The sequence below is a fragment of the Arabidopsis thaliana genome, chromosome 3 (genome assembly GCF_000001735.4).
Source record: "Arabidopsis thaliana chromosome 3, partial sequence".
NCBI lineage: Eukaryota > Viridiplantae > Streptophyta > Magnoliopsida > Brassicales > Brassicaceae > Arabidopsis > Arabidopsis thaliana.
Window position 1 is genome coordinate 10712350 of NC_003074.8, and position 26349 is coordinate 10738698.

At 35.4% G+C, this 26349-nt stretch overlaps 9 protein-coding genes, 1 long non-coding RNA gene, 1 other non-coding gene and 1 pseudogene across 16 annotated transcripts; 9 read left to right on the forward strand and 3 right to left on the reverse strand.

Annotated features, from left to right (window-relative positions):
• The first annotated feature begins 22 nt into the window (after positions 1-22).
• Positions 23-401, forward strand: AT3G05535. The gene has a single exon (NR_141183.1). It is a non-coding gene; the product is annotated as an other RNA (long non-coding RNA).
• A 2846-nt stretch (positions 402-3247) lies between these two features.
• On the forward strand, positions 3248-5044 carry AT3G28580 (P-loop containing nucleoside triphosphate hydrolases superfamily protein). Of its 2 annotated transcripts, NM_001338961.1 has the most exons (2): positions 3274-4392; positions 4459-5006. In NM_001338961.1, exons 1-2 carry the CDS (start codon positions 3387-3389, stop codon positions 4887-4889), a joined length of 1437 nt encoding a protein of 478 aa, NP_001327861.1. In that variant the 5' UTR covers positions 3274-3386; the 3' UTR covers positions 4890-5006. The 2 variants fall into 2 exon arrangements, with proteins under 2 accessions (NP_189499.1, NP_001327861.1); NM_113778.3 differs by having other exon boundaries at positions 3248-5044.
• Positions 5045-5970: 926 nt separating this feature from the next.
• AT3G28590 (uncharacterized protein) lies at positions 5971-6438 on the forward strand (the record flags this gene model as incomplete). Its single annotated transcript, NM_113779.2, has 2 exons — positions 5971-5984; positions 6108-6438. 2 exons carry the CDS (start codon positions 5971-5973, stop codon positions 6331-6333), a joined length of 240 nt encoding a protein of 79 aa, NP_189500.1. The 3' UTR covers positions 6334-6438.
• Positions 6439-10044: 3606 nt separating this feature from the next.
• AT3G28600 (P-loop containing nucleoside triphosphate hydrolases superfamily protein) lies at positions 10045-11646 on the forward strand. Of its 2 annotated transcripts, NM_001338962.1 has the most exons (2): positions 10045-10454; positions 10572-11646. In NM_001338962.1, exons 1-2 carry the CDS (start codon positions 10088-10090, stop codon positions 11519-11521), a joined length of 1317 nt encoding a protein of 438 aa, NP_001326022.1. In that variant the 5' UTR covers positions 10045-10087; the 3' UTR covers positions 11522-11646. The 2 variants fall into 2 exon arrangements, with proteins under 2 accessions (NP_001326022.1, NP_189501.2); NM_113780.4 differs by having other exon boundaries at positions 10047-11646.
• A 994-nt stretch (positions 11647-12640) lies between these two features.
• Positions 12641-14065, forward strand: AT3G28610 (P-loop containing nucleoside triphosphate hydrolases superfamily protein; the record flags this gene model as incomplete). Its single annotated transcript, NM_113781.2, has 1 exon — positions 12641-14065. One exon carries the CDS (start codon positions 12641-12643, stop codon positions 14063-14065), a length of 1425 nt encoding a protein of 474 aa, NP_189502.2.
• An 11-nt stretch (positions 14066-14076) lies between these two features.
• Positions 14077-15001, reverse strand: AT3G28611 (annotated as a pseudogene). Its single transcript has 3 exons — positions 14806-15001; positions 14449-14539; positions 14077-14362 (listed from the first exon to the last, which is right to left on the reverse strand).
• Positions 15002-15476: 475 nt separating this feature from the next.
• AT3G28620 (Zinc finger, C3HC4 type (RING finger) family protein) lies at positions 15477-16367 on the forward strand (the record flags this gene model as incomplete). Its single annotated transcript, NM_113782.2, has 1 exon — positions 15477-16367. One exon carries the CDS (start codon positions 15477-15479, stop codon positions 16110-16112), a length of 636 nt encoding a protein of 211 aa, NP_189503.1. The 3' UTR covers positions 16113-16367.
• Positions 16368-16601: 234 nt separating this feature from the next.
• On the forward strand, positions 16602-18549 carry AT3G28630 (actin cross-linking protein, putative (DUF569)). Of its 2 annotated transcripts, none has more exons than NM_113783.3 (5): positions 16602-16781; positions 16893-17242; positions 17339-17621; positions 17732-18017; positions 18193-18549. In NM_113783.3, exons 1-5 carry the CDS (start codon positions 16716-16718, stop codon positions 18213-18215), a joined length of 1008 nt encoding a protein of 335 aa, NP_189504.2. In that variant the 5' UTR covers positions 16602-16715; the 3' UTR covers positions 18216-18549. The 2 variants fall into 2 exon arrangements, with proteins under 2 accessions (NP_189504.2, NP_850645.2); NM_180314.2 differs by having other exon boundaries at positions 17339-17596; positions 17749-18017; positions 18193-18500.
• On the reverse strand, positions 16964-19042 carry AT3G28635 (uncharacterized protein; the record flags this gene model as incomplete). The annotated part of the gene is made up of 5 exons (NM_001338963.1): positions 16964-17193; positions 17273-17300; positions 17407-17537; positions 18872-18893; positions 18962-19042. The coding sequence occupies 5 exons, from the start codon at positions 19040-19042 to the stop codon at positions 16964-16966; spliced, it is 492 nt and encodes a 163-aa protein (NP_001327331.1).
• A 126-nt stretch (positions 19043-19168) lies between these two features.
• Positions 19169-20683, reverse strand: AT3G28640 (Tetratricopeptide repeat (TPR)-like superfamily protein; the record flags this gene model as incomplete). The annotated part of the gene is made up of 1 exon (NM_113784.2): positions 19169-20683. One exon carries the CDS (start codon positions 20681-20683, stop codon positions 19169-19171), a length of 1515 nt encoding a protein of 504 aa, NP_189505.2.
• A 2604-nt stretch (positions 20684-23287) lies between these two features.
• Positions 23288-26048, forward strand: AT3G28650 (Cysteine/Histidine-rich C1 domain family protein). Its single transcript, NM_113785.2, has one exon. It carries the CDS (start codon positions 23380-23382, stop codon positions 25375-25377), a length of 1998 nt encoding a protein of 665 aa, NP_189506.1. The 5' UTR covers positions 23288-23379; the 3' UTR covers positions 25378-26048.
• On the forward strand, positions 25572-26341 carry AT3G00490. 2 transcript variants are annotated; one of them, NR_143824.1, is made up of 2 exons: positions 25572-25766; positions 26050-26341. It is a non-coding gene; the product is annotated as an uncharacterized misc_RNA (transcript). The 2 variants fall into 2 exon arrangements; NR_143825.1 differs by having other exon boundaries at positions 25575-26196.
• The last annotated feature ends 8 nt before the right edge of the window (positions 26342-26349 follow it).

Genomic DNA, 26349 nt, shown 5'->3' on the forward strand with positions numbered 1-26349 from the left:
AATTTCGAAAGCTTCAAAATTTAGAGAGAGGAAAACCACTTTCTCGTTAAAGTCTTTGCCTTGCTTCACAAGTTTGAAGCTTTCCACTACAGAGAGACCCTGATTCAGTTTACCAGTAAAAGAGAAGAAGCAAATGTGTGTGAGAATTGGTGATTAGGGTCTCACCTCCACTTACATTGTATTCTAGCACCTTCAACGAAAGAAAGGGGGTTGACTTGAGATCCACCAATAAAGAAGAAAAATAAAGCTCCTCACTTTGTATAGAGAAGACGGCAAAGAACTCACTTGAAATTGCAGAGATCCCGACGACATGCTTCAGGTCTGTTTTGGTTTGTAGCCGATTAAAAAAGCTTTCGAAGACTGAGTGAGATGGGCTTCGGATTGGGCTTATGTATTGGGCCTAAAAGTTTGCTTATTTTTCTTACCAAAACCCTCTATGAGTCAAAGAGTCCTTTATGGACATTTAAGTCTTCTCATTTGTGCACAACTCTGAAGACAACTCCACAATTCGATTATTCCAAAATCAAGCTTCACAAGAGAAGAAGAACTCGTTTTTTGAAGTCTTCAAAAACAGTCAAAGCCACAACAAGGAGATTTCACTATTGAAAACCAATAAAATTCTATTGGTGCTATTTCATTAGCTGTTTTGAATTAAATAGGTACATTAATGTTAATGTAAAAGTTCACCTCCTACACTTTGTGTTTAATATGGATTATTTTTGTGATTAGTATAACAGAGACTATAGCTAGTAATAGTTTTCGTAAATCTGAATAAAAGTTGCAAGATGTATGTACAACAAATAGTAATTGTGTTTTATCCATCTAATTTCAACAACACCAAAAATGATCTCACGTTGATATTGTGGGATATTCAAAAAGTTAGTACACGCAGATTGTCCACCATGTGTGTCATAACATCAACACTTTATGGTAAATCAAGAATGATCAGAGTAATGATTAGCAAGGTTACTCTAGGTATTCGCGATGCTCTGTAAAGTTGGAGTTCATTTCTCCATTGCCAATTCATCTCCTCTTAATAACGCTAATAATATGCTGATTTAATGTTAAGAAAATAATCTGTCTCCTTAATTTCATTATGGATACTCAGTTTGAGAGAAACGAATATCAACTAATCATCTTGAGACATAACATGTTGTTGATTGGTGGTGATAATATTTATAGAAAGTATATAGAACCTCTCTAAAAAAGCAAGAGAGTTTAAAACGATTATTCGTTTTTTCTATAACTAAAATTTTAACTTTTATTCGTAAAGCTTATTATATTAGTTTTTGTTAGTCATATAAATACTATGATATTTAATTCATGTGGATCATCATATTACAAAACTTATTTTTGGTTGTAATTGATTAAGTGTGAAAGTCAAAATTAAGCATGGACATGTAAATCTAACCGACCTTTCCAAACTAAACCAGAGTTGTAGGATTATCAGATGTCCAATGCAGGTACAAATTACCCAACCAGTGGCGGACCTACTAAAAAGGTAGGGGGTTCAGTTGACCCAGGTTAAATTTACATATTAGTTTTAATGCAAAGGAATCCTAACGGAGAAAGTAGCACAGTTGATAAACTCCTCTTCAATGATCCACCTTTATCTCTAGTTTGATCCTCCCTTCTTAGACTTTTGGTGTAATTTTTGTTCTATTACATGATCAAAAAAAATATATGAACCAGGTAAAAATTAATCCTGGTCCGCCACTGTACCCAAAAAGTATTATTAGTCGTTGACAATAAAAATTTTTAAGAAAGCATATATATTATTGATCGAAAATAATTCATGAAATTATTTATATAGTTTGATGCTACTTTATTAGCTGGTTTAAATTTTTTTCTACTTTTGTAAAAATCAAATTTTTAACTTTTAGTCAGAAATTCTAGCTTATAAGATCGAACTTATTGAATTAAATAGGTATATTAACAACTAACAGTCTTCGTAGAGCTATGATGTCAAAAGGGGGTCATTTGACCCCATCAATATTTGAAATTTTTGTTTACAAGGTTTAACTATTTGGTAGTTGTTCATACTTTTGTTTAAATGTTAATGTTAACCCCCTTGCCCCGTTTTCGAATCTTATTCTTGCACTCTTCTATTATTTTATTTTTCCATTTATGCAGTCTTTAACTCTTTCCACTTTTGTACATATCAAATTTATACATTTTAAAAAAAAAATTGAGGAACAAAAAGAATATATCATATCATTTCTTCACCACTAATATAGAAGAATTTTGTAATAAAAATTGGTCTAGACGGTGCGTAGGCGTTTGACTTGGCGCTCATGAGGGTATAGGCGCCTTGATTTTTTTCTAGACGGGGAAGCAAATCGGTGGACCGGTCTAAACGGTCAAAATCGGTTTAGACGGTCAAATCGTTTAGTTTATAATTTGGTAATTTTATTGAATTTTGTATTTTCAAAGCCCACCCCATGATCAGGCCTGTTGAGTTTTGTTATATATATTATTTTCCAATAATAATGAGTTTGATGAAATCAAAGTGGAAACGTCCAATTTTAATGAGTTTTATGCCCATTTGGGCTTTCATTTAATAAAATGAAATGGTCGACAAAAAAAAATCGTCCAATTAAATACGTTATCGTTCTCGGTTCAGTGGACCTAAACCAATTCTTCAAATGTCTCAATCCGTGACTGTGTTAGTTGGACTTGAGCTTATAATAGTATGACTGTATGAGTAACAGTCGCCCTACGTTAAAAAGACAGGCGTCTTCCTGGAAACGGATACACACTATGACACAAACCACGAGAACTCAGGAAATTTGTTTTATTAGATACATTATTTCGCTATCATGCATTTTAATGGACCAAGATTCTTAAGTTTTCTAATGGATAGATTATATTTCATGTAGGAAAATGATCATCATTAGCAAGAACTAAAGAGAAAATCCTAATGATCATCATTAACAAGAACTAGAGAGAAAAGTCTTTAAAACTACATAGTGGGGTTGTCTATTTGTTTAAAGCTCGTCAAATTTGGAGGAAGCCATATATATAAAACTTGACTAACAAGTTTGATTAGTCAATAAAGCACATTTGAGTTCTTAATCCGAGCAATTTCCTTCTCTTTTCGTCTTTTCGACTTTTGTTTTTTATGCCCTTTTCCATATAAAGTTTTGTCGTAAGGTAATTTCCTTGTGATGTCACATGTGCATGCGCATACATAAAAAAATTAATAATATAACGTTGATAAAGACTTCTCAAGTCCATATAACTATCATTTAGCTCTTGTGTACCAGAACCACCATCTTCTTCCCCCATAACACTCTTCTTCTCTCATCAAAATCTCTAACTCAAACCTTCCTTTGATCCCAAGAAATCTCTTCCAAAGCCCTAAGCCAAAAGCTTCAAGAGAAAAAATGGCGATGATGGGTCAGTTATGGACTAACACAGGCTCTGCTCTTGCAACACTAATGTTTGTATACACAATCTTCAAACAATTCTTCCCTCTCTTCGGACCCCAGTTGGAACCATTCCTTTATAGACTCTTCGGTCGCTTCTACCCTTACATCCAAATAACATTCCATGAATACAGCGGAGAGCATTTCAAGAGAAGCGAAGCCTACTTGGGGATCCAGAGCTATCTAAGCAAAGACTCTTCTGCTAGAGCAAAGAAACTCAAAGCCAACACAACTAAAGGAAGCAAATCTATTGTTCTTAGCATGGATGATAAGGAAGAGATCACTGACGATTTTGAGGGCATTAGGGTTTGGTGGCAGTCGAAGAAAGAGGGAGCTACTAGGCAATCTTTCTCGTTTTACCCTGAAGCTAATGAGAAGAGATATTACATGTTAAGGTTCCACAGACGTGACCGAGAAGTAATCATAGAGAGGTATCTTGAGCATGTTATGAGAGAAGGGAAGACGATAGAGCAAAAGAACAGAGAGAGGAAGCTTTATTCGAATACTCCGGGTCAGAGCCATGGAAACAACAGTAAGTGGAGTCATGTAACCTTTGAGCATCCAGCTACGTTTGATACTCTAGCTATGGAAGAGAATAAGAAGGAAGAGATCAAGAGTGATCTGATCAAGTTTAGTAAGAGTAAAGATTATTACAAGAAGATCGGAAAAGCGTGGAAGAGAGGGTATCTTTTGTTTGGACCACCCGGGACTGGGAAGTCTACAATGATCGCAGCGATGGCTAATTTCTTGGAGTATGATGTTTATGATCTTGAGTTGACAACGGTTAAGGATAATACACATCTGAGAAGGTTATTGATTGAGACTTCAGCGAAATCGATTATTGTGATTGAAGATATCGATTGTTCGCTTAATCTAACGGGGCAGAGAAAGAAGAAGGAGGAGGAAGAGGAAGATGGAGACGATAAGAACACGATTGAGAAGAAGATGATGATGAAGAATGAAGGTGAGAATAAAGAGAGTAAAGTTACTTTATCAGGGCTACTAAATTTCATTGATGGTTTATGGTCAGCTTGTGGTGGTGAGAGGATCATTGTATTCACTACAAACTTTGTGGACAAGTTAGATCCGGCTTTGATTAGGAAAGGAAGAATGGATAAGCATATAGAGATGTCGTATTGTTGTTTCGAAGCGTTTAAGGTATTGGCTAAGAACTATTTGGATGTGGAAGAGAGTGAGATGTTTGAGGAGATAAAGAGGTTGCTTGAGGTTGAAGAAATCAAGATGACACCGGCGGATGTTGGGGAGAATCTGTTACCGAAGTCAGAAAAGGAAGGAGGTGAGACTTGTTTGAAGAGATTGATCGAAGCGTTGAAGGAAGAGAAGGAGGAAGCGAAGAAGAAGGTCGAGGAAGAGGAGGAAGAGAAGCAGAGGAAAAAGGAAAAGGTGAAAGAAATAGAGGCAGAGAAAGAGAAGAAGAAAAAGATTGAAGAAGAGAATTGAGTTTGAAGGAAATTTGTTGGATTGTAGTATCTAACTGAAATAATTGTAGTCTGATTGGTTCATCTTATGAATGTTTTGTGTTTCATTTAGCTAATCAGAAGATTCATAACATTGGTCAACCAGGTAACATGAAAAACAAATTACGTATAGCCAAGAAACATCGCTGACGTGTACATAAAAGAAATGTGAACGTAAAGCGATCCTAGCTCTAATTGAAAACTCGAGTTTGTCAACAGAAACATACTCTTGTCTCTACGAGAGGTTGTCACTAAAGATCATGGATTGAAGCCTGAAAAACATTTCACTGAATAAGTGTGTAAGTTTTTGGAAGTAGCTCGTTGAATCTTCTAAATGGACTTTATGTCCGTTTAGGCCTTGGCCGGATAAGCTTGGCCTGTTTATGCCCATTTAGAACCCATTTGTCATGTTTAGGACAATTTATAGTTAGCCCACATGCTACAGTTGACCATTTTTTTTTTTTTTTTTTGGTTATCAAATCAATTTTTTTAAGGGTGAATTAGCTGTGTAGCCATATTTGGAACAAAAATAAAGAATACTAGATTTTAATCTGCGGTACACCGCGAGAACAATTTATTTTTTAAAATTAGTATACATAAAAGTTTGCAAATTGTATCTATCTATAAAATATTTTTATTTTATAGTTTACAATTGTTATTAAGTAACGTTCTGCCAAACCCGTCCCATAAAAAAATCATTTATTTTATTAATGTTAATCTTATTTATGATATGTTTATGAATTATTGTCTAAATATTTTGTAATTTTGTAGTAATTAAATGTTATCAAATATCTTTGCGGTTTGATGATTATAATTGAATTGTTATAGTCATGGAGAAAAGGAATATCAAAAATGATAATTTTGTAGTAATTAAATGATAATTAAATATTTTGTAAGTTTTATTTTAGTAACTAATCGTGTAGTTAATGTGGAGAGATTTAGGGTAGATTGTTAAATGTCAAATATTTAATTGAAAGATTTTTTTTCTAATTATCAAAAACAAACATTAAAATCCAGTGGCAGCCATTGTAAATAAGTCTCAACTACAGGATTTATTTCGCAAAATGGCTTCAAAAGTGTATATGTAGATAGCCATATAATTTAGATAACTGAGCAAGTAACCAAAAACCCTAAATAATTACAAGTCTATCCCTGCATTATTTCCTTATTTTCCAATTTGCCATAACTCTGAAACGCATAGCCGCATAGGTGATGGTGATGGTGACAACAACAGTGCCAGTGCCGATGTTAATGGTGATGATAACTGTGGCGGTGCCGGTGGTAATAGTGAAACAACAGTGGAGGTGGCGATGGTGGCGATGGTGACGATAACAGTGCCGGTGCCGGTGGTGATGGTGACGGCAACAATGGCGGTACCGGTGACGATGGTGACGACAATAATGGTGGTGCCGGTGGCGAAAAGATAATTACAAACACCTATTGATCTAGAAAAACTAAACCCTAAGATACTATAAATGGAACCCAAACAAAAATCATTAAACGAAATGAAATTATCTCAAGTTTCAATTTTCAGAAATCTAGCAGCAATATTGTTGGACGGAAGAGAGATTGGTCAGTTGTGAGATTTGGTCGTCGGAACAGTGACGGTGGCTTTGACAAGATGGAGGAAAAAGACAGTAAATAATTGGGGGTATAAGTGTATATATTACACATTCTATACAGAATATCGTAGTCGTTTTTTGTTATGGTTATTTATTTAATTTGTTGTTTTTTATGGTTATCTACTCCAATTTCCCTTTTTTTAACAGACTAGGTTTTAAAACTATGTTACGCATGCGTTTATTTAATATATATAAATGTAAGCTGTATTCAAGTCATGATAGTTATTAATATTATTTTATATAATTATAATGTGGTGGTCTCTAGTTTTTTAAATTACTAGTTTAGAAAAATTACATTCGAAAAACATAATTTTAATAATTATAAAATTCTATAATGTTTAAGAATCAAATCAGATTAAAAGAATCAAATCTGACTAAAAGAATCATGAATCAATCTTGTTTTCTTATATTCAAATTGCTGCCAACACATGTCATTGTATACTTTTCATATTCCTTCTTGTAATTTTCTGTTGTCAAATTTTTATGGTCGTTGTTATCGTTATTTTCACCGTCTGTTTCTCTGTTATACTAATCTTTTCCTTCCTCTCCTCTTTCCTCACTTTCTTCTTCATCCTCTCCATCTTCTTCTGTAACAAACATTTGTTATTATGTGGTTAAAAAACAGAGTAGAAAATTTAAACTTACTAACATTAACCAAACATATATAGCTCAATATGCATGTGGATTAACTATTCAAAACAATGTTGTTCATTTAACCTTTTGAACTTGAAATTTGATGTCTTTCTACCATAATTTAGTTCCACGTCTCCTACAAAGTTTCAGAATACTCCTACTAAATTATAAATTATTCAGAGTATGTTTAGATGTTCGTTTAATGTCTATACGGGACTGGTGAGATCTAAAACTTCAGAAAAAAATCTTTTCAAGCAGGTTGAAGAAACTTAGATAAAACAAATACACACAAAAAAACCCCGTTTAAATCTATATCATACCATTAAACCTACATACATTAACACCAGAAACCATATATCCACGTTTCTCTCTTTCTCATTTATTTTTTTTTACGTTGAAAGCGACCCTCTTTGATACCTAGATTATGACGTCAATTGTTCATAATGCAAGGGAACTCTCAACAATTAAATTTATTATCTTTCTTATGTCTTGCCAATTCCCGTTCTTGACTGGAATTGGTACTCCAAAAAGAACAAAAAATTTCACAATTTTAACAAAAGTCTCCATACATTTTACCTGGTTAGATTTCATCCAACTAAATTATATACAACCTAAGTTTTTAAAAAGAACTACACAATAAGTTACCTCATTAGCCATAGATGTACTTGCAATTTCACGTAAACTATTTTTACTATATTGGTCTAAACATCTTTTCCAAGAGAGGTTTCTTGCATGGTCTTACATGTATGATTGATAATTTGATTCATGTTAGGTTGTTTGATCTACTTTTTGTTAATATTAGCTTCTTTTGGGACTTATTTCTCTTAATGCATGTGTTCGGATTGATCACCAAATACTGATCCAAGGGATTAGGACTCCTATCGGGTAACTCTAATCCTAAAAATAGTGTTACCAATCCTTCGTGTTGTTGCTTGCGATAGTTGAGTAACATGACTTAGTACTAAGTGAATCAATCTTTAATGTGTCGAACTATGCGTCGTTGCTTGCGAAAGTTGAGTAACAGAATATAGGGAGTTTTGACTATTAGACCCATAGCCTGGACTAATTCGTTTACTCAGCCGTTCTTCCTTTGCGGTGTCTATGGCGGAGTTGGTGACGTTATGGTGGGTATAGCTGTGTGATTCGGTGGTTAGCGACTGTTCCTTTGGTTCTGCTTGGCTTGCGTGAATTTCGTCTCCAGAGGCTCTAATATCTCAAGCCTATTTGGGTAGAATCTAATATATATATATATATTTTTTTATTTAAATTAAAATAGAAAACAAAGAGCTATGGAAAATAGAGTAGAAAGTATGTAATAAGATAGAGTTGAAATGTAGTACGTAGTAGAAAATGGTCTAGACGATGTCGATTACCTTTTAGAACCGCGGAGACGAATAAACAATGAATTTAGACAGAAATGATTATTGAATGGTTCCAAGGACGTGTAGTGTAGCAACGCATAAAACAGTTCAACACTATTAAAAATGTGCGTAAATAAGTTAGTTCATGCATACATATTGGATACTGTTATCCTATACGTGGTTTTGTCGGAAAACGTACATAAGATGTGACCACATTAACATAGAAATCAAATTGTAATGATTTACTAAGAAAGAGTGGTGTGAAATTGGCTTTTCAAAACACGCTCGACAAAGCGTTCACATTACACGGTTCTTTATTTCGACAAACACATATTTACCTTGTTCCATAAGTTGTGGGAAAAATGTGGCCAAAACTATAATATATGTATATTATATATATTTTATTTAAATAGATCCGATTTTGAATACCGAAAGAAGATCACATGAAAATAGATTGGAGAAGGAAAAAGACAAGAAAAAAGCTAGGAAACTTCGAAAAAGTAAAGTTACGTATAGCTTTTTAATCATAAAGGTTGGAAACTCGTTTTGCTACCCAATTTTCTAAACATCAAAATTTCTTTCTTTTTCTGAAAAAGTGAAAATTATACTATATGGAGACTAGGCTAATGTGATTTGTGTGATATTATATCCATTAATATTTGAGATATGATATGATGATCATTAGATCATATGAAGATTGATATATATGTTATCGCAAAAGGAAAAATATAAAAGAAAAAACAAACCGACCAAGTTGACTCTATTGGACTTCAATTTCATCATCCACTACTACAAAATAATATACTATTAGAAGACCGTCTTCCGAAAGGTCTTAGCCTCTTAGGCAAATAATTAACGAATACATACCTTTTAAAACTTAGAGAAATTTCTTAGTGTTCAATAGTATTACAATGAGAGAAAACAAATTAAAAATGCCAAATTATAGCGACTTTTCATTAATTGAACCAAATAAAGCTTATTGGAGTACATTATAACTAATAAAGATAACAAATCAATACACCAGCATGAAAATCTTCTAAAAGATACTCCTTCCATTTTATAATATAAGTTGTTTTGAATCAATTTTTTTTTTTCATAATATAAGTTATTTTCAAATTTTTATACAAATTATATATTATTTTAATATTTTATGATTATTTATATTATACAGTCTCTTTTATGATTAGTTGAACTTTTTAAAAGTAAATATTCTTAATCTAAGTTCTTTTAGTTAAAACAACTTATATTGTAAAACAGTGTATAACAAGTCAAATTATGGCAACTGAAAAATTGTTTGAACCGAATAAAGCTTACTATAATTTTCTACAACTCAATTAATATTGGTAGTGAAAAGGAAAAATAATAATTTGGAAAAAAGTAATAGGGGGGGCAAGGATTTCCAAAGTGGAAACATGCACATACATATATCTTTTTGTTGTCTTTTCGAATAGACACATTTCCTTTATATATGTAATAAAAACTATATATATACTCTCATACCCAACCACGACCAACTACTCCTAACAACAAAAAAGAAAAAGATCTCAAATACGATCTGAAAAATAATGATGATGGGAAATACATTTGGTTCAAGTTTGGCGAGTTTATTCTTCTTGTGGGCAACTATTCAACAAATCTTCCCAAACCATCTCAGAATCGCCATTAAAGAGTTTCTTATCTCCACAATACAACAACTCTCATTTGTCCAGAGATTTTCCGACAGATTCATCAACTTCTTTTCGCCTTATGTCGAAATCAGCTTCTCTCAATACGAAGATTATCAATTCAATCACGCATTTGCAGCCATTGAGACTTACCTTGGGGCAAAAGCAACTGATAAAGCCAAGCATCTAAGAGCAAGCCAAGTTAAAGAGAGTAAAGGTTTGGTCTTGAAACGAGACGAGACTAAAGTCCGAGATGAGTATGAAGGAGGTACTGTCTGGTGGGAGATGGAAACCGACTCCACAGGATATAGAACATTCAAACTCACTTTCCATAGACGCTCGCGAGATATTGTAACCGACTCTTACATAAAATATGTTTTTGAAGAAGGCAAATCGATTCAAGCCAAGAGCAAGCAGATGAAGTTGTTCACAAATAATCCGAGTTCTCACTGGGGCACTAGCAAGAAGAGTTTTTGGAGATATATTGATTTTGAGCATCCCGCAAGTTTTCACACGCTAGCTATGGATACAAAGAAGAAAGAGGAGATCTTGAATGATCTTGCTGCGTTTAGCAATGGTAAAGAGTATTACAAGAAAATAGGTAAAGCTTGGAAGAGGGGTTACTTGCTACATGGACCACCAGGGACCGGTAAATCAACAATGATCGCTGCAATGGCGAATCATTTAAACTATAGTATCTATGATCTTGAACTCACGGCTATACGTAACAACTCGGAGTTGAGGAAGCTACTCACTGCTACTTCTAGCAAGTCGATCATCGTGATTGAAGATATAGATTGTTCTTTGGATCTTACGGGAAAGAGAAAGAAAGAGAAAAACTTGATGACCTCGAGAGAAGATGGAGAACAAGGTACCGAAGAAGACAAGAGTTTTGTAACACTCTCGGGGCTTTTGAACTTCATTGATGGCATTTGGTCTGCTTGTGGACAAGAGAGGATTATTATCTTCACTACGAATCACTTTGAGAAACTTGACCCGGCTTTGATCAGGAGAGGGAGAATGGACATGCATATTGAGTTGTCATACTGTTCTTTCGAGGCGTTTAAGATTCTCGCCAAGAACTATCTTGATCTTGATACTCATCCTCTATTCAAGAAGATCGAATCATTATTGAAGGAAACGAAGATCGCACCAGCTGATGTTGCTGAGAACTTGATGAAGAAGAATACTGAAATAGATGCTGATGGATCTCTTAAAGATCTAATTCAAGCTCTGGAGGGGAAGAAGAAGATTCATGGAGCTCAAGTAGATGAACCGAAGGACAAATATACCAAGAAGTTTTATAAAGCATTTTGCATGTCATCTAAAGCCTGATTTCTCATTTCTATTGTTTTTAATTTCCTTCATATCATTAGACTCGATTGCTAAAAGTTAAGTTCGGCAGTTATACAAAAATTGTTGTACTTGTAAATTTTTATAATTAATAGTATTCATTATTCAATAGAAAGTAAACGTTATACAGCTTTAGTCACATCAAATTTCCTAGGTGGAGAGACTCTAGACCAATATGATGTTGAGTTATATAATATGCAGTAATTTGTGAGACATGAATGAATGATGATCATATGAAATTGATATTTGGTATCGAGAGTGTGAATATAGGTTTTAACCTAATCCCTACAGAATAAAAATAGACCGACCAAATTGACTTGTGAAAGTTGTATCATGCACTTTAGCATGACTTTTTTTTTTTTTTACATAACTTTATCATCATCACTACTACAAAATCATATAGTTTAAGAAGACCATGTTCAGAAGGGTGTTTAGGCAACTTTTGAACGGAATTTTACGTGTTTGATAGTATTACGAAGAGAGAAAATAATATGAAAATTGACAATATAATTACATGAGTCGAGTTATTACGCCTCTTCACTAATTGAACCAAATAAAGCTAATTTGATTACTCAATCTGTTTCAATTTATTTGTAGTTTAGAGGTGTCAATAAATAAAATGTATCTAAAAGTTTAACCAATTATATTTTACAGTATAGTTTTTATTTGTTGAATTAGTTATAATTAATAATGTTTTCGTGTAAAAGAAGTAAATTAAATATATAAAAAATATGATTTTTTAATCTATCTGCCAAAATCTTGAACTACAAGTAAATTGAAACAGAGGAAGTATATAATAACAAGGAAACAAACCAAGATACCAACTAGAAAATCTTCTGAAAAAAGTATATATGAGTCAAATTATGGCAACTCATAATTATTTGTTGAACCAAAATTTGAAAAGGATCAGTAACAAAATTTGGAAAATAGTAGTACATAACTTGCAGAACAAGGACTTCCAAAGTCGAAACATAGAAAGCTTTGTTCTTGTTTGTCTTGGAACACACACATTACTTTTGCAAGTAATAGACACTATATATACTCATAGCCAAACACAACCAACTCATATAAAACAAGAGAGGATTTGATCTAAAGATTAAGATGATGGGAAATATGTTTGGTTCAAGCTTGGCGAGTTTGTTCTTCTTGTGGGCAACTATTCAACAAATCTTCCCTAACCACCTTAAGATCGCCATTAAGGAGTTTTTTCTCTCTACAATCCAGCAAATCTCTTTTGCCAAGAGATTTTCCGACAAATTCATTAACTTTTTCTCACCTTATGTCCAAATCAACTTCTCTGAATACGAAGATTATCGAGTCAATCACGCTTTCGACCCTATCGAGACTTACCTTGGAGCAAAAGCAACTGATAAAGCCAAGCATCTAAGAGCAAGCCAGGTTAGAGAGAGTAAGGGCTTGGTTTTAAAACGAGACGAGACTAAAGTCCGAGATGAGTATGAAGGAATTCGTGTCTGGTGGGAGATGGAAACCGACTCCGCAGGATATAAAACATTGAAGCTCACTTTCCATAGACGCTCGCGAGATATTGTAACCAACTCTTACATAAAATATGTTGTTGAAGAAGGCAAATCGATTGATGCTAAGAACAAGAAGATGAAGTTGTTCACAAACAATCCGAGTTCTCATTGGGGATCCAGCAAGACTAGTTTTTGGAGATATATTGACTTTGAGCATCCTGCGACTTTCGAGACGTTAGCTATGGATCCGAAGAAGAAAGAGCAGATCTTGAATGATCTTGCTGCGTTTAATAACGGTAAAGATTATTACAAGAAGATTGGGAAAGCTTGGAAGAGGGGTTACTTGCTCTATGGACCACCGGGAACCGGTAAATCAACAATGATCGCTGCAATGGCGAATCTTTTGAACTATAGTATCTACGATCTTGAACTCACGGCTATACAGAACAACTCAGAGTTGAGGAAAATACTCACTGCTACTTCTAATAAGTCGATTATCGTGATTGAAGACATTGATTGCTCGTTGGATCTTACTGGCAAAAGAAAGAAGAAAGAGAGCAACTTGATGATATGGAGAAAAGATGGAGACCAAGACAATGAAGAAAACAAGAGTTTCGTAACACTCTCGGGGCTTTTGAACTTCATTGACGGGATCTGGTCTGCTTGTGGACAAGAGCGGATCATTGTCTTCACCACGAATCACTTGGCGAAACTTGACCCTGCTCTAATCAGGAGAGGGAGAATGGATATGCATATAGAGTTGTCCTATTGCACTTTCGAGGCGTTCAAGACTCTAGCCAAGAACTATCTGGATCTTGATTCTCATCCCCTGTTCAGTAAGATCGAGTCTTTAATGAAGGAAACGAATATCGCGCCGGCTGATGTTGCTGAGAACTTGATGAAGAAGAATCGTGAAACAGATGCTGATGGATCTCTTAACGATCTGATTGAGTCTCTGGAGAGAAAGAAGAAGGTTCAGATAGCTCAAGTAGATGAACACAAGGAATATAGTAATAAGATAGTTGAAGCATTTCGCAAGTTATTTTAAGCTTGATTCATGATCTGATTCAGTTTCTTTTCACTATTGTTGTCGAGTCTTAACATAAAAATTCACAGATAAGTAAACTTGTATCGCTGCACAGAACATTGATGATTAATTAAGTTAGTCCCGTTTGGTTTACCTGTGTAGATTTTCTAGTCAGTTTCAAGATGACTGCATTCTAGTGACTCTTAGACTTTCTCCAAAGCTCTCCTTTGGTGTTGAATCAAAGCATCACTCTGAATCATCTCCTCATCTTTCTTGAAAAGATCTTCCATCTCGATTCAAATGACGAAGCTGCAGAAACTAAACAAGGGAAGCTTTCATCATCCATAAACATATATACATTCACAAGGCAATGTTCAATTCTTAGAGATGAAGAAAGATGGTACCTTGACTTACAGAATGCAAGCACAAAGCCATGGTCTTCCTGTACTTGAAGCTTTTGCACCACCTCTGATTTCTCCATAGTGCTGCTTTAATCTAAATCAACAACAAGCTCTTTACTTTTCAAATTCCTTGAAAACTATGAATCAAAAGCTCATGCCTTAAGCAGAAACCTCAATGTAACCAAAAAGCTCATGCCTTTTTGAAGCAGAAACCTAAATGGTAATCAAAAAGCTCAACAAGCACTTTGCTTTTTAGATTCCTTAAGATCTACAAGTCGAAAGCTCGTGCCTTTCGAAACAGAATCTACCAAAATCCAATTTATATTCATAAGCATGAAGGGAGAAGAGACGATGACGAACCGGCGAGCGAAATCCGACATATGTTTTGATGGGTTCGGTCGTGGAGAGAATGAGATAAACGGACCAGACCAGGAATTAGATTTGGGGATCTCTTGCGATTGGATGCGAAGAAGAAGATGGACTCGGAACTTGGGTTTGGAAAGTTTTCAAATTTTTGAAACCCGGAGCTTTAGAGTTGCAGCAATGGGGAACGTCATCACAATTCTCTCGCCATCTTCATCATCTTCCCCATAATCACATACGCAGAATAATTCGACTTGCAAAACCAAGTTGAACCGAACCGAACCGAACCAAACCGAAGCTGAAAATTTAATTGGATTACCGGTTTGGTTGGGTTCGGAATTGATTTGGTTTAAGCTCTGCTATAATGAGGTATGTTTATACCAACAAAAAAAAGGAAATACAACAATATATGACCGTTAAAACATGCTTAAAGTAAAAAACAATAAGGAAATTAGAAAGAAAAAAGGAAATTAGAAAGAAGAAAGGAAATTAGGTTAACGCGTTACAACAAACTATAATCAGAAAATTTTGCTTATATAAACACAACAATACACTTTTTGTGACATCTCCACAATTACAATTTTCTCAACAATCTCTCTTCCTTACGAATCATCATCATCTTTCACTCTGTCTCTGATCAGTTTTGTTCAAATATCACTCGCTCGACAATGGAAACAGAATCTTTCAAACTCGATGTTCATGTACAAGCTTTGTCTCAAGATCAGTCGTTAGGGTTCGTAAGTACGGTACTAATCAGTCAATACAGAGAAGTAGAGGAATTTCTCATCAACGAGAAGGATGATACTGTCACAAGTCTCGGATCTTACCCGGAGGATTCTTCTACTAGTCACGACCCACTAATCTCTCTGAAACTCCCAAGTTTCAAACCAAACGACGTCTATCAACGTCTCCAGACCCATCTCCACGATCATGACTTGTCCGAACAATTATCTTACAAGATTGTCCAAGCCCAACAACGGCAAAAAAGACAAAGTTTTTACTTGCCACAACAACGACCTTTATTCATGATCGTCTCTGTCAAATTGACACACAAGGTTTACAACGTTGTGTCTTGTGATTCTGCTCCGTTGGCAACAGATTTCGACCAAGAGAGCCAACAAGAAGAAGAAGAGGAATCGAAGACTTGTGCCATCTGTTTGGAGAATTTGTTGAGATCGGAGGATTACTGCGAGATGCCTACTTGTTCCCATTATTTTCATGAACCATGTCTCACTGAGTGGTTGACTCGAGATAATAACTCATGCCCTCTCTGTCGCAAACCTGTTGACAAACTACACAGTTGACTACATGTTTACTAAATTAGGGTTTTCACTTTTATGTTTTACTTGTTAACTTGTTTCACGTTTATGTTTTGTCGAAGATGCAGATTAGGGTTTTTCATAGTTTATGTATCTGTTTTTGTTGGCAACTATGTAATACAGTAATGATTTTATCAATTTCATTTACAAGTTTGATACTAGTATGCGACACATATCTCTTGCAACACAAATCACTGACTTAAACCAAATATAGTTTCAGGAGTAAACTAGATCTGATTCAGTCTCTGGAGAGGAAGAAGAAGGTTCAGAGAGCTCAAATAGATGACCACAAGAAATCTAGTTACAAGATAGTTAAAGCATTTCGCAAGTTATTTTAAGCCTGATTCATGGTTTAACAATTTTAGCTTATAAGTTTCGACTCTCCATAAGTGTTCTCTTTGGATGTGAATTACTAATATTAGATGACATGAAATCCCATTCAAATATAAGTACTTTGCTGTTTCCTAATATGCCCTTAATAACAATATTAACACCACAAATAAGAAAACAAAGAAACCTCTTTTTTCTCTAATCCAAATGAAAGAAACTAAAAAAGGGTTCTAAAGTACCTGAAATTGTTTCACATGAATGATCTTCAATCCAATCCTTGGAGGTAAAATCGCAGCTGTGGCCATCAAAAGATCCCTGTTTCAGGTATAGCCAAAGCGAACGTCGATATCATTTTCGAATTCCAACATGAATGTTTTAATGAAATTTGCTGGAAAGAGATTGGCTTTAAAGGATTCTGTATACAATTTGTGACAGATTTTTGTAATTTTATACAAAAGAACAATAATGGAGATTTTCAAAAAGGCTGAAACCGTGCGTTTACGTAGCTACCACGACAAGTATCTTCTAGCAGAGGAGGATGAAGAATCCGTGAGCCAGGACAGAGACGGGCGGTCTATGAACGCAAGATGGACGGTGGAGGTTGTAGAAAAGGCGGATGTGATTCGTCTCAAGAGCTGCTTTGGCAAGTACCTAACCGCTTCAAACATCCCAATGTTCCTTGGGATGACTGGCAAGAGGGTGACACAAACGCTGCCACGGAGGCTAGACTCATCAACTGAATGGGAACCCGTTAGAGAAGGTGTTCAGGTTAGGCTCAAGACAAGGTACGTGTCTACTTTGATCTCTCTTCTAACGTGACCGTCTCTCCCCTATATAGTCTTCCTGAATATGAATAGTGTGAGAGAATTTGCATTCAATAGGTATGGACAGTATCTCCGAGCTAATGGGGGTTTACCGCCATGGAGGAATTCGATTACCCATGATATACCTCATAGGTCAACCACACAGGATTGGGTTTTATGGGATATTGACATTCTGGAAAGCAGAAAGAAGAAAGCACCCCCAGTGGCTGAACCGGCTTATACGCCTCTCCCCCCTCCTCCACCACCACCAGAGCTTCTGCAAGTAAGAAAAGATGATCATCAAGAGCCCAATTCACCCAAAGGATTCTCTCTCAGGTCCCCAAGGTTTTCCAAATCCGAGGTTGGATCAATTCTACACTATTATATTCATCACTAAAACAAGCAGTTGTAGCATCTTATCAAAGATCACTTACCTACACCTTTCGTTTTGTTTTTACATTTTATGATCAGTCTGATGACACTGTCAGCTCACCAGTCAAGGCAGATGGCAGACTAATTTATTATCGGATTGGGGACGAAGATGGGAACGTGGATGAAACAGCAAAGGAAGAGCTTTTCTGCTTCAAGGGAATGGGACTAGAAGAGCTGAAAGAGAAGCTTATAGAAGAGACAGGTCTGAGTGATATATCAATCTGTTCCAAAAACCCTTTAAACGGAAAATTATATCCCCTTCGGTTACATCTTCCTCCCAACAACACAAAGATGCATGTCGTATTGATCCCTTCGCCTTCAAAAGGTTAGGTCTCTTTTTATCAGTTCATACTTTTCCAATTTACCAAAACAATGAACCATGGAAAACCAGGACATAAATTAGACACGGAATCATTTTCTGGTTTTCTGGTTAGATTTGAGCTATGGTTTCCCTGAATCATTAAATAACTGAAGAGCGCGTGGTTTGCGAAATTTTACAGGGGATGCTGCAAGCACTTCTTGAAGTATGGTTCAAAATTACAGAGACTCTGTTTATCCAAGACCACAAACTTATAGTTTCTGTATTGTGTAATTTGGTAACACGTTGTAGATCGACAAAATCTTGTTACGTGTGTACACCTACATGATGCTAAGAGAATATGTGAAACGCTACCTACGCAACTAAAACCCAATACTAACCAAACATTAAAGAAGATATTGTGTAGGGATTTCGTAAGACTTCCCATCAAGTTCTTGTCAATAAGCTTCTTTCATTCTTAGTGAGATGCTAATGAGAGCAAATTATATGAGTGAATTCTTTTAAATAAGATCCGAAATGTTTAAATTTTTACATGTCAAGAAAAGTTTCTAAGAAGCAGCACAACATAACTTAAGGCAGCAACTGTTATGAAATACAAGAGTGTACCTGAGCGAACCATTGTTCCCGAGCCAAGACAAGACACACACACCCTTATCAATCACCAGTCACCTGCAGTAACAGATTTGATTACCTAGAATATATGGATTAAGAAAATGGAAAATATACTATGAGTTATGTCTTACGTTATTTATTCAGCTTTTCACTGTAAGAGATTTAATCCTCTTTACTCTCTACATGCTAAATAGGTGTGCCCAAACGCCATACAAATTTCAACTGTAGCTATTGTTTTCTTCATGCACTTCTCTTCCTCTCTCCAGACACCTAAAGTCTGAATTAGACACTTCTTTACAACGGTACTCATCAATTTCTTCAGGCCTTGCTTACGTTACCAGTTCCTGTCTCGGGGGAGCAAAGGTTGCATCATAACCAGAAGCTCCTCTTGGTCCTTCATAAGTACTCCTCGTCTGCATTGCCACATAACCTTTGGACAACGCTCCAGTGTGTAGTACGGGTCAGAGGTGCTCAATAAAAAATCTGTACAAACGAGAGAAGTCAAGAGTGTCCTCTGATAAGATTTACAGCTTTACGAGTGAATGCTAGAGAATCTGCAAGGCATCAACAGATAGGAGATGAATCACTGTGTGAATTTGTAGAAGATTTGGGTGCGACACATCTCCCGAAACAAATTTGGTAACATTCCCATCCACCTCTAACACACTCCATCCTGGTGTCTTTCTTACCCCCCTCTGCTCTATCATCCCACGAACTTTAGATGCCTCGGGATTTCTTTGAACACTAAAGTAAATATTAGATAGTTGAACAAGAGCTGCTTCCTCTTCCTCCACATTTCCCTTCTCCAAGTCAAGAAGGTTTTTAACAGCTAGTTCTCCGAGTTCAACATTCTTGTGCGTTCGACAGCCATTCAGTAAAGCACCCCAAACAGATGCAAGCGGTTTCATTGGCATTTTTTCGATAAGATTAAGTGCATCATCTAATCTTCCAGCTCTGCACATCAAATCTACTATACAGCTGTAATGCTCATGCTTTGGAGTAATTTCGTATCGAGCTTCCATATTTTCTAACATTGATCTGCCTTCTTCAAGAAATCCTCCATGAGCACAAGCGGCTAAGACCCCAAGAAGAACTACACTATCAGGCTTAATACCATCTTCTCGTTCCAACCGTTCCAAACACGTCATAGCTTTCTTTGCATAACCATAAGCCGCATATCCTCCAATTAAAGCTGCCCATGAGAAGACATTCCTCCTAGTCAACTTTTTGAAAACTTCCACAGCCGTCTCTATGCAACCACACTTAGCATACATGTCAACCAAAGCCGTTCCTACAAACACATCAGACTCAATCCAACTCTTCTTTTTAACAAACTCATGAATCCACTTCCCCTGAGCTAAAGCCCCAACTTGTGCACAAGCCGTTAATGCCGTAGTAACCGAAAACTCATCAGGCTCTAGTCCTTTAACCAACATCTCCCTAAACACCTCTAAACCCTCAGAACCTAAACCACATCTAACATACCCATTCATCAAAACATCCCATTTCACAACATCTGGTTGTGGAATTTCATCGAACACCTTGCGTGCATCTAACAACAATTTATCTTCCACATAAATCCTCAAAACTCCAGTCTGTACATGACTATCCGATAAAAAGACACCATTTTTAACCACCCAACAATGAATTTGCTTACCCACAGAGAAGAAACAAGCTTTTAAACACGCAACAATCAAGAAATGAAACGTGAGATAACTAGGAGCTATATCTTCTTCTTCTTCCTTCACCATTAATAGAAAATATCGTAAACCCAGGTGAGGCTGAGAGCTTCTGGAGCAGATTCTTATCATAGTATCGTAAACGAATGAGTTAGGAATCTCAATCGAATCGAATATAGAGGAAGCGTAGTGAAAGTGTTTGTTTAAATTGGGAAGATGGAGAAAAGCTGTGAGAAGTTTGCTAATTGCGTAAGTGTTTCGATGGAGGCCATGGATGATGAATAGAGAATGTGTTGATTTGATTTGCTTCACTGTGTTGCAACGTTGGCTTGCGAGAATCAAACTCTTCCATGATTGATGGAAGCTTGAGACGACGCTCATCGTCTATGTTGACGTTTCAATGTCATTGGTTTAAAGGCAAGGTTTATTTAACGGTTCTTTTTCAAAAACGGCACGATGTTTGCTTAAGCCTAAGAAAAATATTAGAAAGTACAGTACGTTTTGTTGTTATTTGTTTTGCAAAGATTTTTCTTTTTCGTAAATCTTGAAATATACTTAGATTATTAATTCACCTTCTTTCAGCCAATCAAAATCAGCCATATAATAAAAAGAAATACAATTATTTTAATTATAAAATCTAATTTACCATTAAAACGAAATTATACATCGGTTTAGGTTTAGACTAAAAGATTATGATTTAGATTTTATGATTAAACGAGGTTAAATATCCGTTTGAGTTTATAAACGAGTTTAGATTTTACAGGTAAACAAAATTAAATATCAGTTTGGGTTTAGAAAGTATGGTTATGATTTAGATTTTACAATTAAACACAATTAAACGAGTTTGAATTTACAAATGAGAATTAAGATTTATTGTGTATGTAATAAGATTATATATCAGTTTGAGTTTATAGAAAAGTGTCTAAGGTTATAGATTTTATAATTAAATAATATATTTATTTATTAGGTGGCATATTCAAATTTGCTAAAATAAAAGAGGATGAATAAATAGGTTCACCCTAAAGGTGAACTCAAGTATTGTTAGTTTTTTTTCTTTGCGCAAAAATTACTTGTGTTTAAGGCTGTTACCAAATTGATTGGCTTGGTTTTAGGATACAAGAGATTTTCTGGGAAACAAAAATTGTGACAAAAAGGAAACATGCAAAGTACAAACATCATTAAGACATTTCTAGTGTGATGTTTCATTTTCATCTTGGAATTTACCAAAAAAAAAAAAAAAGAGAAGATGGAAGGCAAAGTGGAAGAGAAAGGGCTATGATGCAAAGTTTGAAATCCGAAGTCTGGGCATGGACTTTTTCAGTATTAAGAGTACCGAAGTCGCAATAACGATATCATTGTAAAAGCATCTTCAACCCTTAATTCTTTATAAGTGTCTAAAGTGTTTTCCTAACTAGAACCTGGAATGGAATCCGGAACGGAAAATGAAACTAGAACTGTAACCAAAACTAAGGCCTTGAATGTTTTGTAAATTTTGTAAGAGTTTTTGGTTTTTATTTTTCAAAAACTTATTTTCATATTAATCAAAATTTTAAAATTTTGGTTTTCCTACAATTTAGAAAAACTATTTTGTTGTAGTTTTTCATTCATGATTTTAGTTTTTTTAGTTCTCCTAAAATTTAGGAAATGTAGTTTTTACTCTATCAACTTTATTTTTCTCAAAACCCAAACCAAATTTTTAGAGTTTTTTAAACAAAAATATAATAACATAAATCTAAAACTAAAATCTAAAATCTATAATCTATAAACTAAAATTTAAATCCAAAATTTGAATCGAAAAGCAGTATCCATTCAGGGCCTAAAACTGGAACCAGAATTGGAACCAAGATTATAACCAGAACCGGAACCGAACATCCCACGACTTTTAGCATTTTGTTTATGTAAATGTCTTATAAGAAGTTTCAAATTTTATTTAACAAAATTTGTAATTTTTGAATTTATATATACAATAATAGTAATTCATACTATAATAAAAAAAATATAATCTATTTTTCTAATTTTTAGAAGAGATACAAAAAGGAAATAAGAAGGAAGAAATACAAATAGTCAAATTAGATAAATTTGTAAATTTTCCTTTCCATAATAGAATTAGGGGTAGCTAAGTTCTATATAAATAAGGGTCTATGGAAAGTTGTTCCATAAGACTCAAGAAAGACATAAGAGAGAATTGAGAGAGATTTTAGAGAGTTATAGAGATTTAGTTTTGAATAGTTTTTAAATCATAATAAATAAAAATAAAAGTTGTTATTTAATCTCTTTTATTCTTTAATCATGTCTCCAATGATTCAAAGACTAAGTCAGAGCAAGTCAGCTTTGAAACAACCCCTTACAAATGAGTAGCTAAATTACGAGAGATTTGTGAAGCCCTGTTGAAGTTTCCTCGTAAATCTATAGCACTTTATCCCAAAATATTCCCACAAATACTGTTATGACTTTGCAAATAAAGGTTTGCGAGAAACTATTTACTCGCAAATCTTGTAACTGATTTTCTAGTAACTTGTATCAGTGTATGCGAGAGAAAAACTGTTTACGTTCCTCGTAATTTGCAAAGAATCTGCTACTGCGAGGAACGCTAAACTGTTTATATTATGATAAGAAGCTAGAGAGTACTAAACAAAACCCACCTTAATTATTTTATGATTTATCTTGATCGTATCACTATCATTGTTAGCTCCATGTGTGCTGTCATAACTTTGGCATCTTCCTTCTTTCGATAATCTGATTAATACAATGAATCAAATCTTGCTTTTATCGTCAGGGTAATAGTGATTTTCTGTTATTTTAATTAAGAAAGAAAGAAAACTTACATGTCGAAGTAAACAAACTAATATAGATGTACTATAGTGTTGATATTAGCGTTTGACTTTAAAACACAACTTGCACTAATATAGATTTTTACTAATCGATTTACTTTATTTAATTAACAAGTAGCATTAATGTAATTAGAGTCTATAGAGGAACAACTACATTGATCTATTCTTCACAAAACCAAAGTGCTATTACGAAAAATATTAACTAGCAGTCTAGCATTATCTCCATCTCCGCTAACTGCAACAGCCATGAGTTTGAGGTTAGAAAAACATGAGCATTATGTAGATCTCGTCAAACAACGTGATGGCTTGGAATGCGATGTTTGCGATCGATCGTATGGTGATGGCTTCTATTGCTCTGAATGTAAATTTACAGTTCACAGGAAATGCGCGGTTGTGTTTTTGTTAAAAGATATATTCGACCATCCTTCTCATGTTGGACATTATCTTAAGCTCCTCACAACCGGAGCTCCCGACCACACCGACCCAAAATGCCATCTCTGTGGTAAAAATACCAAGCGCATTCTTTACCATTGCTCCATTTGCAAACTCAATTTGGATATTGATTGCATCTTTGATTACTTTAGTGATCAGCAAGCCCATCTGAATTTTTCGTGGCACCACCATCCTCTACACTTTATTAGTTTTCGTCTTCACTTGCAGTGCGACGTTTGTTATATGTTCCGCAGAAAAGGTTACTTTTGCTTTCAGTGCAAGTTGGTAGTTCATAAGGAATGCGTCTCAAAAATTGAATCAGCAGTGATCACTCATCCTTTTCATGCTAGACACCCTCTTAAGCTACTCACAGATGGAGCTCCAGATTACACAGATCCAAAATGTCATATATGTGGAGTCGAAACTGCAAACTTACTTTATCATTGTGATATGTGTATGTTCAACCTGGATATTGGTTGTGCAATTCGAAACCCGGAACGAGTTTCTCTTTCAAAGCTAAAGGTACATGAGCATACACTCACACTCATGCCAAAATTGATGTTCTTTGTTTGTGATGCTTGTGGGATGAAAGGTGACCATGCTCCTTATGTGTGTGTGCAATGTGATTTTATGTTCTTCCATCAAAAATGTGCTTATTTGCCACGGGTCATTAATGTCAATCACCATGAGCACCGCGTTTCCTACAAGTATCCTCTTGGTCCTGGAGACTGGATATGTGGAGTTTGTTGGGAAGAGATTAATTGGTCATATGGGGCTTATTCTTGTTCATCTTGTCCTAACTATGCTATTCATTCAAGATGTGCAACAAGGAAAGACGTGTGGGATGGGAAAGAGCTCGATGGAGTACCAGAACTTATTGAAGATATCAAGCCATTTAAGATGAATGATGACAACACAATCACTCACTTCGCTCATGGACATAACTTGAGCCTCAACAAAGACACTGAAGAAGGCAGCTTTTGTGAAGCATGTGTTCTTCCCATCGACTCTTACACATCCTACAAGTGTTCAAAATCAGATTGTTGTTTTATTCTCCATGAAACTTGTGCTAATTTTCCTAAGAAGAAACGTCATTTTTTGAGCCCAGAACCTCTCACCCTTCGCCCCCAAAACCAACGCAAGAAAGAAAGTATTTGCCGCGCTTGCGATCAAGTTTTTTGCCAAGGATTCGTCTACTCTACATATCGGAAACGGAACTTTGACTTGTTGTGCAGTTCAATTACTATGCCTTTTAAACATCGAAGCCATGATCATCATTTACTCTACCTCAAACTAGAGGTTGATCACACGAAGACTTGCCAAAACTGCGGCATTGACGAAAAAGAAGTCGTCCTAGGTTGTTTAAAATGCAACTACTTTTTGGATTTTCGTTGTGCCACTCTACCATATACAGTAAGGCTTCCCAGGTACGATGATCATCCACTCACTCTTTGTTATGGTGAAAAGGCAAGCGGAAAATATTGGTGTGATATTTGCGAAAGAGAAACAAATTCAAAGACTTGGTTCTACACTTGTAAAGGTTGCGGGGTCACTTTGCATGTCTTTTGTGTACTTGGGGATATTCGATATGCTAAACCAGGAGGAAGCATCAACAACAATGTTGAATTGGTGCCTAACAATAGATCTTCAAGACCACTTTGCCACAATTGTCATTGTCATTGCCCAGGTCCCTTCATTCTTAAGGATTTTGTCGAAGAATGTTTTTGTTCTTACTATTGTTTCAGCCGTTGCAAATCCTGGATGTCCATCGTGAAGAAGGAAAAAGGCATATGCCCTCCATGGGCATTATAAATAAATACGATATCCGGATCCGGGATTCAGTTATACAGGACCACACGTGACACTCACACGTGCGACATCAAGTGGACAAAAAGAAGAATAAAGAAGCAACGCGTGGCAGAGGGGGATTGGAGGACTGCACATGGCCGTTGTGACCCGACTATATGAGCATTGTTAGCTCACCTTTTCCTTTTATCGAATATTTTGTGAACTCTCAATTTCTCTGTAAACTTTGCTAGATTTCTCTCATCTTGAGAGCTGGCTTATCGTTTGGGTGTTTTCTATGAACATCGATTCGATTGTTACTGGTTACGGAGTTTAATCTGAGTTTCTTATTATTCATTGGAGTGATCGGAGGTTTCGCTGTATCATTCAGACAAGTATCCATGTTTCTCTTGTTGGTAAGAGTTACAATTCCATCTTTTTGCTTCTTGTTTGTCATTTAAACTAATGAAAAAGCCAAAAAGTTTTAATCTGCCAAAAGAAAAAGTTTTCTTGTGTTTGCGTATTTTCTGTTCGTTTCAGTCACTGAGGTCAACATAACAGTTCCAGTTTTTGTCGATTCTGGTTCAGTCATGCAAATGTGTGACAAAGATGGTTTTTAATTTTCTAGTTAAATTTTGAGGTATGGTTTCCCTGAATCATTACATAACTGAAGAGATTGTGGTTTGTGAAATCTTACAGGGGATGCTGCAAGCACTTCTTGAAAAATGGTTCAAAATTACAGAAACTCTGTTTATCCAAGACCACAAACTTATAGTTCTTGTTACTGTGTAATTTGGTTATATGTTGTAGATCAACAAAATCTTTTTACGTGAGTAATATCCAACATGATTCTAAGAGAATCTAACATCAGGCTGTATGTGAAATGCTACCGAAGCAACTAAAACCCAATACTAAGCCAAGCATTCAAAGAAGATACTGTGTTGGGATCTTGTCAATAAGCTTCTTTATTCTTAGTGAAATCCTAGTGACACCAAATTA

Coding starts and splice junctions, on each gene's coding strand:
- AT3G28580 (NM_113778.3), top strand. CDS start 3,387: ATGGCGATGATGGGTCAGTTATGGACTAACACAGGCTCTGCTCTTGCA.
- AT3G28600 (NM_113780.4), top strand. CDS start 10,088: ATGATGATGGGAAATACATTTGGTTCAAGTTTGGCGAGTTTATTCTTC.
- AT3G28630 (NM_113783.3), top strand. CDS start 16,716: ATGATCTTCAATCCAATCCTTGGAGGTAAAATCGCAGCTGTGGCCATC. Junction 16,782..16,892: donor TCAAAAGATCCCTGTTTCAG/GTATAGCCAAAG, acceptor AATTTGTGACAG/ATTTTTGTAATTTTATACAA. Junction 18,018..18,192: donor GATCCCTTCGCCTTCAAAAG/GTTAGGTCTCTT, acceptor GAAATTTTACAG/GGGATGCTGCAAGCACTTCT.
- AT3G28650 (NM_113785.2), top strand. CDS start 23,380: ATGAGTTTGAGGTTAGAAAAACATGAGCATTATGTAGATCTCGTCAAA.